Here is a 13,452-nt window from a genome sequence, read left to right on the forward strand (position 1 = left end):
AATGGGAATTCCCATAAACACACTCCTAAACCTTGTGGAAAGCCTTCCCAGAAGAGTTGAAGCTGTAATAGCTGCAAAGGGTGGGCCAACTCCATATTAAACCCTACGGATTAAGAATGGGATGTCATTAAAGTTCATGTGGATGTAAAGGCAGGCGTCCCAAAACTTTTGCCAATATAAGTATATGTGTTAACGTGAGACTAGTGTAATAAAAATGCTTACTTACCTGTGCAAATCTAGTAACTAATAACATACAAGGTAACACTTTATTTTAATGTGCCATTGTTACTAATGCTACACAGATTTACAATATTCTTAACATTTAATAATGCATATGCAACTAACACTAAGCAAAACTCTAAAGTTTTTTTAAAATAAAGTGTTACCAAATAAAATGTAACCAAATAAAAAAATCAGGTAATATTAACTAACTACATGTACTTACTGTAGAGTTAGGTTTTGGTTTAGGGTTAGTTGCATGTAATTATGCATAATGTATAGTTATTACTATAATAACTACATGTAACATATGTAACAATCACACTGTAAAATAAAGTGTTACCAAAATTAAAACAAGTACTTTAACAAAAAATCATTTGGTCACACTTTATTTAAGGTGTCCGTGTTACAATATAATTATACCTTTAAGTACTGAGTAATAATAAATAACTACATGCACTTACTATAGGGTCAGAATTAGGATGTGGTTAAGGTTAGTTGCATGTAATTATGCACAATTTATAGTAATTACCGTAGTGACTACATAACGTGTAACAAGGATGTAAAATAAAGTGTTACCAATCCCTTTTTTCATAAACTGAGGGATTAAATAGGTAAATTCAATCACAATTAAAACTGTTACTGACTTCCTGTTGCGTTTAGGGCTTCGCTCCAAGAGACGTTTTTGTAGCTTTTGGGACACCAAATTTCATACACGTATGTGAAACGTTGTGGGAGGGGCACTTTGTTGAAATGTTGTAGGTGGCACTATTGAGCCATTTTGCTACACCTAATTCTGAAATATCAAATGGTGAACTTTCACCACTTCTGACGCGTGTGCAAAGTTTCATGAGTTTTCAAGCATGTTTAGGCCCTTAAAAATTATTCATTTTGAAGAAGAATAAACTAAGGAACTACATGGCGACATTTCAGGTGTAATGTGAATTTGCTTTAGCAGAGCTCAGAGATGAAATCAGTCTAATATTTGCAGTGTGTGTCTGTGTTTTTAAAAGTGTTGTTCCTTTGAGGTGGTCTTTCGTAACCATCTTGTTGCATTTATGGGATGGTAAAAGTGGGGTAAACTTTTTACTTAGGTTATCTTTTATTAAAGGAGAAATGGGATTTTAGCACAGAAGTATGACTTCTCAAAAATAAATAAATACTTATCAATAGTGCAGTACATTAAGGGTAAACTGTGTATATGTAATTTTTGAGTGTGTTGTGGAATATATGAATAATTTACATTTCAAATACAAATATAAACATAAATGAGTTGTTCAAAAACGAATTATTGTACACTTAAGTACAATAAGGCGGGGCTAAGTTCGGCTGGCATCCAGGCTAAACGACTGCACCATTGACCAACAAAAACCTGCTCTAAAGTCAGTAGCGCAGTGTTAGTAATATGAGCCTAAAGACGGTGCACAACGCAAGTACACTCTGCTTATTACACACACAGGGACACGCAGCAGCACACACACGTTTAAAGATTGAAAATAAAAGGATTCCTTTCTGGAGAAGCGTTCAGTCTTTCCGCTCATAAATTCCTCCATGTAAATAGTTAATTCGCCGGTGCGAGTACAACTTTTAAAGGCTTTTAAAGGGAATGGGAGGTGAGACTCTGATTGGTTTATTGCACGTTACACCCAAAACACACCCATGACTCATTCAGAGACGAGGTACAACCCTTTTCAGGGCTCGACATTAAGCCTGTTCACATGCTTGTCCTTCGGACAAGTAAATCTGTCATTCACTTATCCGAGTAAAAAATTTGCTTTTTACCTTTTTATAAAGGGCATTTTTCTATAATCTTATTAAATATAGGCTATGCTTCAGCTTTCATTTTATATTCTTAAATTTGATCTATAAATTAAATTAGAATAAGACACTACAGGCTGTTACCAATCAAATTAAATTATTTACACTGAAAAATTACAACTGCATTAAATAATGTTATGAGATTATTTTAAATATTTTTGAATATACAAATAAGAAATGTTGGAAAGATGAAACTAAACCACCAGCAGGTGACCGTCTTAATGAGTGAGTCATTGAGTCGATTCATTCAAACGATTCATTCAAATGGATGATTCATTCAAGAATGAGGCAGTCGTTTACGAATTGAATCTTTGATTCAACCGATTCATTGAAAACACTGAATCATTCAGTAACACGCTGTTGCTGTGAGATGCGTTACGTTTTTGTTGTGATATTTGTTTGGAATTATTTTCGCAGCTGAACTAGAACAAAAACAGTCCATATTGCATCTAAAATGTATGTGACTTAATGTTAATTAATTGTTTATGGAGCTGTCGTATGAAATCAGCCTCATGTTCAGTCACACTCTTGTTAGTGTTTTGTTGCTTAACTGTATCATATGTTATAAAGAGTTTCTTTGTATGAGCGGCGCTCGATTTTCTCCTCGAGAGGCGGCGCGAGCCTCAACAGCACAACCTTATCAACGTCAGTTTATAGTATTATCCACTGTCTGTGATTCCCTAGTTAGTTTTTGTTTTGACGTTTTACCAGGATACTTGTCCGTCGGGCAAGTAAAATTATTTTTTATTTACAAGCGGACAAGCGTCAATGTCGAGCCCTGTTTTTGGACCATGAGCATGGTGCGCCAACCGTTTTTTTCATTGTTAAAGGTGCGGTATGTAGGATTGACAATGAAAGCCACTCTGTTAGTTAATGAGTTCATTTATCCGTGTTTTAAGATGCTCTCGTTCATAGAGATTTTTAGATGGATGCTAAGGCTTTTAAGGTCGGATAGAATCTGCGATCTCTGACCCATTTTGTTCGCTTGCTTCCATTGCTGCAATACGATGAGTTTTCCCACAACTGGCAACCAGTGGTGTCGAAATACTATTGGGTAAACTGGCGCCGTGCTCATCACGCAGACCAAAACAAAACCAGACATTCCCACACGCACATTTCAAAGCAGAATCACTGGCTGTAGCATTGTTTTTCTGATAAACAGGTGAATTTAGCATGTTTCCTACATATCTGCAAGCATATTATGGTATTTTTATGCTTTACTAAAGTGAAAAACTTACATACAGCACCTTTAAACGAGCAAAAATGGATTCGGACACGCCCTAAGTGCACTTGTGCCATGCGCTTCAGACCATACGCTCAGATTGTTAAAATAGGGTCCGAAGTGTTGCATCATTTATTGGACTGAACAAAATAATATATTGCTATTCCATAGGGCTGTGTACAGACATTTTGAGGGACAGTGATGCAAGTGAACCAAAGCCCAACCTCTCATCCCAATTCAAATTGATGGGAATTTGTTATACAATTTAAATATAAAAATCTAATTACAGATTGAAAGCTGTTTAAACTTCCAGACTGAGTCAACTAAACGTTATTTAGACTGTTTGTGTATCAGTCACAGCATTTTTAATCTGCATCAAGCCTAATAGACTTTGTGATTGGTTCACTTCAATATTTTGTGCCGCTTCCTTAAATGTCTGTATTGCAAAAGATAGCCGAAATGAGCAAAATCACACGACCAGGAGTGTGATATGGCTCTATATCAGCAAATCTGTGATTCAGCCGTAGGCACGAGGCCACAGGTAATTTCAGCCCTGCTTATATAGAGCCATATCGCATTACTGCATCATGAAATTTACCTTCATGAAATCTGCAGAAACCCTGCTTTCAGTCTGTCACTGGCTTACAAACTTTGTACTTGATTCTTCAGGAGCAAACAGAAGCAAACAGCAACTCAGAGGATATGGACACACAAATGGCCAACAAAGGTAAATGCTACAAAACACACACACAGTCAAACACAAAAGTTGTTTTGAAAACAAAGCGGGACTTAGAAGAGTTAAAACATATATTCTGTCATAGGTACGCCCAGTCTGAAGCGCAGCGCCTCTGTCAGGGACAGGTTGGCCAAATATCAATTAGCAGTCAACAGACAGACGCCTGTTACTGTGCCACGCTCTGTGAGTATGTTTACTGTATGTACTGATACAAAGAACCTTTTAGCTGATGGTTTGCTGGAACATGTAAAGATGAAATATGGTTTACATAAGAGTTAGTGCAGTCTGATCTCTCTAATTTATGCAATCAATGAATAGCATGTTTCATTTTTGTGCATGTGGAAAATCAAAGCATTGTCTGTTGTTTGGTTCTTGATTCAGCCTTGAATCGAATGGATATCCATCCGTAGACTTAATAAAGTATGTTAATATAATTTCAATTGGAGAAAGGAAAAATTAAGACCATACTTTTTTTAAGTTGTAGAAGCCAGTGCACATGTACACAATTAAATCTAATGCTCTCTTAATTGTGAATAATATCATTGTGCAAGAAAAGTAGTATTTACTGTAGTATTTATATATTTATTAGAGGTCGATCGATGGTGGATTTTTACCGATAACTAGGTTGGCCCAGGCTGGCCGATAACGGATTAATCAACTGATAGTTTTTAAAATAAATACTGAATAAAAACAAACATAATACATAAAATAGTGCTGAACTTTATAACAAAATTTAAAAACAGTGCTGAACCATGAAAATGTACTGTACTTTTTAAATATTAAAATATCAATGTATAGATTATTCACGTTAGTCAAGAAAAACAACTTTAAAATGTAAAAATGTATTAGTAAATGTTGAAATTAACAACGAACAATACGTTTATGAACCTTAGTTATGTTACAAACAGACTCTTATTGTAAAGTGTTACCATTTCATAAATCCAAACAGTCATGCTTAAAGATGGTCATCTTTAAATATCTACACAAAGACCATAGCATTGAAATCAGACACATATGTATATTGTATGTATACTCTCACACTTTATTTGCTTCTATTTTAGAACACTTGATTATCTAATCCAAATAACAAGATATGAAGAACTGAAATTAAATTTCTGATTTGTTTATATGTTTCTGTCGGCTGTATGACGACACAGTTTGCTTTCTCACGTCTCTAACTTTATATATACAACTTCACTGCATAACAACGGCATAAAAGCGACCAGCTGGATATAAACTAATGTGAATAGATAATAACAATCGTGACATTAAACATTTGGGTCGGGCTTGCATTTGTGTTTTAGTCACACTGTTTTAACCGCTTGAGGTACTGCTAATGTTAGCGCTCTTCAAACATACCCTGTTCTCCACTAATGCAGCACCGGGTCAACAAATCACTTTATTATGATATGAAAACATGCACGGTACTGTACTCCATAAATACCGTTTCATTGTCTGTTTTAAATCCGCATCTGAAGTTTTTCAGTGGAGTGTCAAAACAAACTCCACGTGGCATCAGTGATAGTCTTTATTTGACCTCTAGAGGCTGCTCTCGTGCTGGATAATGACAGCGTCCCTTCTCAGCCGCTCCAGCAACAGACGCAACCCGGAAAAACATCTGTATGGATTTTTGAAGAGAAACCAATTGTTGGTCGGTGCTGATTAATTGGCGAAACCAATAAATTGATAAACCTCTAGAATTTATATATATATATATATATATATATACTGTATGTATGTATGTAACCGTTTTATCACGGTTATAGGGTCACGGTCTCTGTGCGGATCGGTATGTGCTATGTTCAGGGAAATTAGGATATTTGTCAAAAATAAAAATAAACAAAATAAGAACAAATAGTCAAACTTCAAGCAACAGCACAAATACATACAATAGAGCAAAAATGCATATAAAATAAACAGTGCTTTTCAGGTTTTTCAGGCACAGAAATTAAATAAAGTAATCAAATGTAAAATAACAATGCATATTATAATATTTACTGTATAAATTAAATAAAGATGAATCATTACTGAAGTTACAAAAGCTATTCAGTCAAGAGCAGTGAGTGATTGTCATTTGTTGTTTGATTAACATTAAAAACACAGACAGCATGAAAAGGCTTCTTTCCCTTTAGGACATAATGCACAGATTCAGTTCATACTGTTACACCTGAACACACGTCTTTGTCCACTGTTTACGTTTTACTTAAGACCTAACCTACTATGTTTGCTAGGATACTCGCCAAGACGGGCATGTTGACATTTTTTTTTGTGAATTCGTCCGTTCAAGTGCAAGAGAACTCATGCAAGTTCTCTTTCGCTCTTGAATGTTTCGTTTTGCTCTTGAATGTTTAAGTTGGCAAGGCTTAAATGAGTTTAGTTTAACATAAATAGCAATATGTGCTGTTCAGGTCTCACCAGCTACTGCGCTATCATTACACCCCTCTCGCTATCGAGAACGTTACACCCCTAATATATATATATATATATATATACACCGATGATTTTAAAAAGCCATGAAATGACCACTATACACTCTAAAAAAAAAGGCTCGTAATCATAGGGGAACCTTTTTAGTGCTATATAGCACCAATTTTGGTGCTTCAGTGGTTCTTCAGCGGTTCTTCAGAGGTGCTATATAGCACCTTAGTCAAAGAACCGGTGAAGAACCTCTGAAGAACCGCTGAAGAACCTCTGAAGAACCGCTGAAGAACCACTGAAGCACCAAAATTGGTGCTATATAGCACTAAAAAAGGTTCCCCTATGATTACGAGCCAAGAACCATTTTTGGTGCAATATAGAACCTTTTTTTTTTTAGAGTGTAAGTAGATGGCAGCAGAGGCGCATTTATTTGACTTATTAGCCATTTCCACAAAAATGTAAAAAAAGTAGGAAGTCACAAATTGAAAAACATGAAAAACAAAAACGTTTCTTCAAATTGTGACTGAATTACACAGAAAACAAGTAAAGAGCTCCTTTTATTATCACTGAAGAAGTCGTTAGTTTAGTGGGACTACAGAAGAACAATGGGACATTTAATAAGTGTAGAATATTTACATTTTCCCTGTAAAACTAGGTTTTTGCTCATTACTGCTGTTAATAAAAGTTGATTTTATTTGCATATCAATTAAAGCTCAGAGCTTCACTGTATAATTTTATATAAACAAACATGTAATATTATTAATAACGGCACTTATTAACAAAACAATGCAAAACAATAGTACATTTCCATCTGTAGTGGCACTGCTCTCAAATGTTATTCTGGAGCCCTGCACGACTATCATGTTTTATCATGTATACATTATTGGATTATTGTTTTGAACTGTGCTGATGTGGCGTGATTGTCACTTTGATTCAGGCAAGGCAGTCAGAAACAGAGGACAGTGTTCCCTGCGTGGATCAGAAGGAGATTCTGCCATCTGCTGGTGATGGACAGACGGTGGTATGATACATGCTTTCATTTCCTTCTAAAACTCATTTAAATATACCAATAAAGACAAACTTCTTTTAGTGATGTCATGAGACTAAATTTACTGCTATTTAAAAAATATTATTACAATTTAAAACAGCTGTTTTGTATGTGAATATTTGGTAACACTTTACTTGAGTTGAAGGGGTGTGCATACGACTGACATGACACCTTCATAATCATGACATGACACGTACATGTATGCATGTTTATGATAACTGTCATTAAGTGTCATTCACTCAATTATGTAATTTTTAATGCAAAGATGACATTATTTGAGATGTCTTTATGACAACTTGACATAAACCAATACATCATAACCTGTCAGTGTATTTGTCATGACAACTTGACATTACCAAGACAACATAACCTGTCATAAACATGACATAGCAGATTAATTATCAAACTTAAGAAACGACTTAGCTTTATAGGGTTAACATTGCATTAAACTGTCATGTGGTTGGTTTTGATGTTGACTGAGGCTAATGTCATGAATTTTTTTCAGTGGTACAAGTGGAATTTGTCATTAAAATGTCATTGAGTGTTTTTAGTTCATAATGTTTTTTTTTTGTTTTTGTTTTTTTAAAAAGCTCCAACAGAAAGTCAGATAATAGACAATTTCAAATGTCTTAAAAATATGAAAAGGTGTTCAAGAAATAAAATCAATCATCCAATAATAATAATAATTTAAATGGATAAAATTATATTTTATTGCATTTGGAGACTGATTCACCCAAAATGAAATGAAAACAGTACAATGGTGGGTTAAGCCATGCAGCGTTTGGTCCATATCCCTGCACAAACAGTTAATTACAGCATCCCACACATTTAGCATCCCACACATTTATGTTTTCTTGAAATGCTTTTTTACATCATGGATAAGTCTAGCTAAGACACCATCATAATGGCGTACACTACACTAACCAGTGGTGCCACTCTATCATTTTGAGGTGAGTTTTCAATGACTCGTACGATTTCCTCTATGACGCCATAGTTTAGATCAAGAAAAATATTTATGACACTGTTATAAAATTATTTGACAGAGTATTAACACTTAATGACATTTTAATGACAAATTCAACTTGTTCCACTGTAGTTTAGGTCAAGAAAAATATTCATGACACTGTTATAAAATAATTTGACGGAGTATTGACACTTTAATGACATTTTAATGACAAATTCAATTTGTACCACTGTAAAAAAAAAAGTGGTCATAAAAAAATTAATGACATTATAATGGCCTCATGACAGCCAACGTCAAAACCAACCACATGACAGTTTAATGTAATGCTAACCCATAAAGCTAAGTAGTTTCTTAAATTTGATAAATAATCTGCTATGTCATGTTTATGACAGGTTATGTTGTCTTGGTAATGTCAAGTTGTCATGACAAAGACACTGACAGGTTATGATGTATTGGTTTATGTCAAGTTGTCATAACTAAGACAAATAATCAAATAATGATAATAATCTCAAATAATGTCATCTTTGCATTAAAAATGACATAATTGAGCGAATGACACTTAATGAGAGTTGTCATAAACATGAATACAAACTAATGTGTCATATGTCATGATTATGAAGCTGTCATGTCAGTCTTATGCACACCCCTTCAAGTAAAGTGGTACCATAATGTTACAAAATACTTTTATTTCAAAGAAATGCTATTAATTGAACTTTCTACTCATCAAAGAATCCTTGATTTTTTTTATCACGTTTGTATCAAAAACTAATAATAAGAGCATTATTAAAAATTGAACACCAAATAATAATTTGGCATCAAATCATCATATTAGAATGATTTCTGAAGGGTCATGTGACACTGAAGAGTGGAGTAATGATGCTGAAAATTCAGCTTTGATCACAGGAATAAATTACATTTTAAAAGATATTCACATAGAAAATAGTTATTTTAAATTGCAATAATACTTCACAAAATTATTGTTTTCCCTGTATTTTTAATCAAATAAATGCAGCCTTGGTGAGCAGAAGAGACTTCTTTCAAAAACTTAAAAAAAAAAAAAAACGTAATTATTCCAAACTTTTGACCGGTAATGAATATGTTTGTCACAACATTAAATTGTTTACCTTAAGATTTCACAAGACTCCTGTTCATCATTGTTTGTTCCTTCTCTCTCTCTCTACAGAAAACACTCCCTCAGTCAAATTGTGCAAAGATCAATGGTGAGTCCATCGTTTTACCATTATAATTCAGTAGTTGATTTTATAAATAGTGAGTTAAAAGTTTTATGAGGGTGGTTATCAACAGCGGTTCCTAACATGGGATATCTTCTCCTGTGAGATGGTGGTCCAGTGGGTTAAACCATGGAACTGATATGCAGAAGGTTGCTGGTTCGATCACAGTGGTCACCACCAGTGTGTCCTAGAGAAAGGCACTTTACTCCATGTTGCTCCAGGGGGATTGTCCCTGTAATAAGGGCACTGTAAGTCGCTTTTGAATAAAAGTGTCTGCCAAATGCATAAATAAATAAATATGGGAACTGAGGAACTAATTGTTATACACCACTTTTACAATGTTCTTAAATACAACATGCTAAGATAAACATAGATTGTAACGAACTGCTTGGTAACATTGATATGGCGCTGAAATCTAGTGCTGATTTGGTGACCTCAGGACCTGAGTCTGCGCAGTAGAGAGCAGGAGTCGTGAAATCAAAACCCTGCCCACACTCCGCAGTGTCTGTTCAGTTTACTGCAGAACAATTCATTATGTCGGTGTGAAATAACAGTTATGGAAATGTAGAAATTAAAGCTAAAGCTCCAATCTTCTCCCGAAAATCCAGAAAAAAAGTCAGCCTCAGTGACTACTTCACTCAGAGAAGCCGTCAGTCTTCACACCCCAATTTGTATAGCATCAAATAAATAACTAAAATCAAACTTATTTTAAAACGTGAACACTTGAACTTACATCAGTGTGATAAAAACGACCTAAAATGACAGAATACATCTTTGGAAAAAAATGATTTGAAGTGTAATTTGATTAAATGATTTGAAGTGTAAATTTAGTTTGTCTCGCGTCCCATTAGAATACACAGAGAGGGCGGGGTTTATGAACTATACTGGGACCAGCCACCTGGGGGCAATCGAGATGCTTTGGCTTCACTTTTCAGGACATGTGAGGCACGCTTGGGTAAAACAGGCAGATAAAACCAAGACAGGAAACTCGGATAGCGCTCAGAAATATAGTGTAACAACATACAAGACTTTGCAAAGAAGTTTAACAAGGTAATGAGACAGCTAAAAGTAATGACACATTTTGGGCCTTATCATACACTTGGCGCAATGCGACGGCAGTTTCAGGAAAGTTATTTTTTGTTAGTCTCAGCCAACGCAGTTCTCATTTTCACGTCCAGCTCCACGTTGTTTAAATAGCAAATGCACTCGCGCATCTGTTCGCCCATGGGCGTCTGGTCTGAAAACCAGGTGTGTTCAGGAACATTTTTGGAGCATTGCTATTTTGAAGAAACTAAAAACAACTGCGCCATTGACCATCAAAAACCTTGTCTTGAATCCACCATGGTACGAGCACAACTGGCTTTTAAAGGGAACGGGAGATGAGACTCTGATTGGTTTATACGCCCAAAACACATCCATGACTCATAAAGTGACTAGGGACAACCCTTTTGGACCATGAGCTTGGCGCGCTAACCATGTGTCCCCGCCGTTAAACTAGCAAAATTGGATTCGGACTGCCCTAAGTGCACTTGCGCCATGCACTTTAGACCTTGTGCTCAGATCGTTAAAATAGGGCCCAATTAGACCAGGCAATGGATTATGGGAAATGCAGTTTGTGATGAGATAGCAATGGACTAGGGAGGAGTGCCCTCTTGTGGAGATCGAAGGCACTCCAGCTGGTGGATGTGATGGTTAAATCTCATAAAATGAATCATTGTCTCACAATATTTCTCTCCAGTGCTGACATGTCAACATCCTTTTCTAACCGTTACATAAACATGTCTGAAAAATACAAACGTGGCATTTCTTCACCAGAGCCAAAGTCAAAGGTTAAACTCTATCTAGAGAGCTGCCTAAACATTTGTTATGGGATCAGACTTGGTAGGATTTCTTGAGGAAAAAACAGCATTAGAAAATCAAAACAGAAGCAGCTGCAGGACACCGAGTTAAAAAAGCGAGGATGCACTTGATACTTTTGCATGCAATTCAGAGTAAAGGCATGGGAAAATGACACTGCAATAATTTCCACAGCTGCTGAAACACTTCATGGACTTTCCTCTTTGCATTAATTCACTTCGGGAGAATTTAATATATTCCGCTACATACCTGTCTGAGCCTTCATTGCACTGGACATCCTCCATGATTTTAAACTTAGGAAAAACCAGGAAAAATATAACGTTTAAACAAATTACTTGAATAAAGATTAGTTCCCCCTGCTTTTCATTTAAGTGCTTATTTTATTGTGAATTTGTGATTACCGGTTAGATTTACCCTGTTTTAGACAAGTCATTATCACAAAAACAAAATCAGTACATATAGTGTGCACTATGTAGTGATCTGTCATGTATTTGTGTTTCCTTTAGGAGAGCATGTCCACACAGCGAGTCCCAGCACTACAAACCCTGCATCAGAGAGCAAGGACCCTCCTAAAGTGGTCAGGGTCTGTGGACTACATCATTTCTATTTATAGTACAATTAAACATTATGTTCATAGATTTAATTCTACCTGGGGAAATCAATTTTATATTTAGCCACTAACAACTGCTACTGCAAAGGCAAAAATAATTGTCTGTGGTAGTTCTTTTAAATATTTTGGGACAGTCTACTAACTGCCGGTATGGAATATGACAGAGATTTGCATTGAAGAAGAGATTTTTATAACTCTTGTGTTTCCCTGGGCAGAAATTTATTCCGCCCGTCCCGGAAAAATGTGTGTCCTGCCAAAAGACTGTTTACCCGGTGGAGAAACTTATTGCCAACCAGCAGATTTACCACAAGACTTGCTTCCGCTGTTCCTTCTGTAATACCAAACTCAGGTATTTTTTGTCCTTCTTTATTTTAATTACTCTTATGCTTTCTTATGGGGCCTAATGGTTAGAGAGTCAGAGTCAGCCCTTGAGCAAGGCACCTAAGGCTGGATCCCAAATGGCACACTTCTATGCACTTTCGATCTTGTGTACTTACAATGGCTGCTGCGTGCGCATGTCTGTTAAGTCCATAAGACCGTAGACTGTCCCATTCATCATTTTAGGTTTCAGAAGGGTGCTCGTGAGTGCTCCCTTTGTGGCTGTTATGTGCCCTTGATGCACACTTCAGCTGAGCCCGCAAGTTTGCGAGCTACACAGAGGACTTTACCCGGCAGTCAAAGCGGCATTAAAGAGTCACGAAAGTGCTGACTCAGAGGAAGACCGTGAGGGTTTAGGGTGCCATTTGGGATCCAGCCTAACCACCAACTACTCCGGGTGTGTGTGTGTTCGCTACTCACTACTCCTAATGTGTGTGCACTAACTTGGCTGTGTTAAAGGTGGGGTAAGAGATATTTCTCAAGTTGTTGCTGAACCCAAACAAACACGCCCCTTTCTTCATTGCTCCGCCTCCAAAGCTTACCCGCCAATCTTATCCGCCCTGCTCCGAGTCCGTCTCGAACCCCGATCACTGGCATGCAAGGCACACTGACAAGGGCGCTAATTTGTTAATGTGTTTCCAATTTATTAAAACCGACAAATAATGTATTATTTCCTTCAGCTGAGACACTTCAGATGTGCACTGTTCAACATGATGGATATGAATTGCTTGAAATATGATTTGAATCACTTTAAAAAAAAAGAAAATACAGTTTAGCACAAATCTGTCATATGGGCTATACAAAATTATAATGAGAACATCATAAATGTGTGTTTGGGCATTGACTTTTAATAGTGAGACTTTTGTTTTTATAATCAGGCTCTCAAAAATGATATAAAAATTTGGGTTTAAATTAGTGCTGGGCAAATTAGCGCGTTAACGCTGGCGATT

At 36.2% G+C, this 13,452-nt stretch overlaps 1 protein-coding gene across 3 annotated transcripts in view; it reads left to right on the forward strand.

Annotated features, from left to right (window-relative positions):
- Positions 1–13,452, forward strand: part of lima1b (LIM domain and actin binding 1b) — a 53,033-nt gene that overhangs the window by 35,070 nt on the left and 4,511 nt on the right. For 2 of the 3 annotated variants that reach the window (XM_079844463.1, XM_079844465.1), the window contains 6 exons: positions 3,929–3,986; positions 4,081–4,178; positions 7,351–7,434; positions 9,609–9,645; positions 12,021–12,097; positions 12,340–12,473. In XM_079844463.1, coding sequence (XP_079700589.1) covers positions 3,929–3,986; positions 4,081–4,178; positions 7,351–7,434; positions 9,609–9,645; positions 12,021–12,097; positions 12,340–12,473 — 488 coding nt within the window. The remainder of the gene's footprint in view (positions 1–3,928; positions 3,987–4,080; positions 4,179–7,350; positions 7,435–9,608; positions 9,646–12,020; positions 12,098–12,339; positions 12,474–13,452) is intronic. The other variant, XM_079844464.1, reaches the window with a different exon arrangement.

This window comes from Gobio gobio, assembly GCF_949357685.1.
Source record: "Gobio gobio genome assembly, chromosome: 19".
Lineage (NCBI taxonomy): Eukaryota > Metazoa > Chordata > Actinopteri > Cypriniformes > Gobionidae > Gobio > Gobio gobio.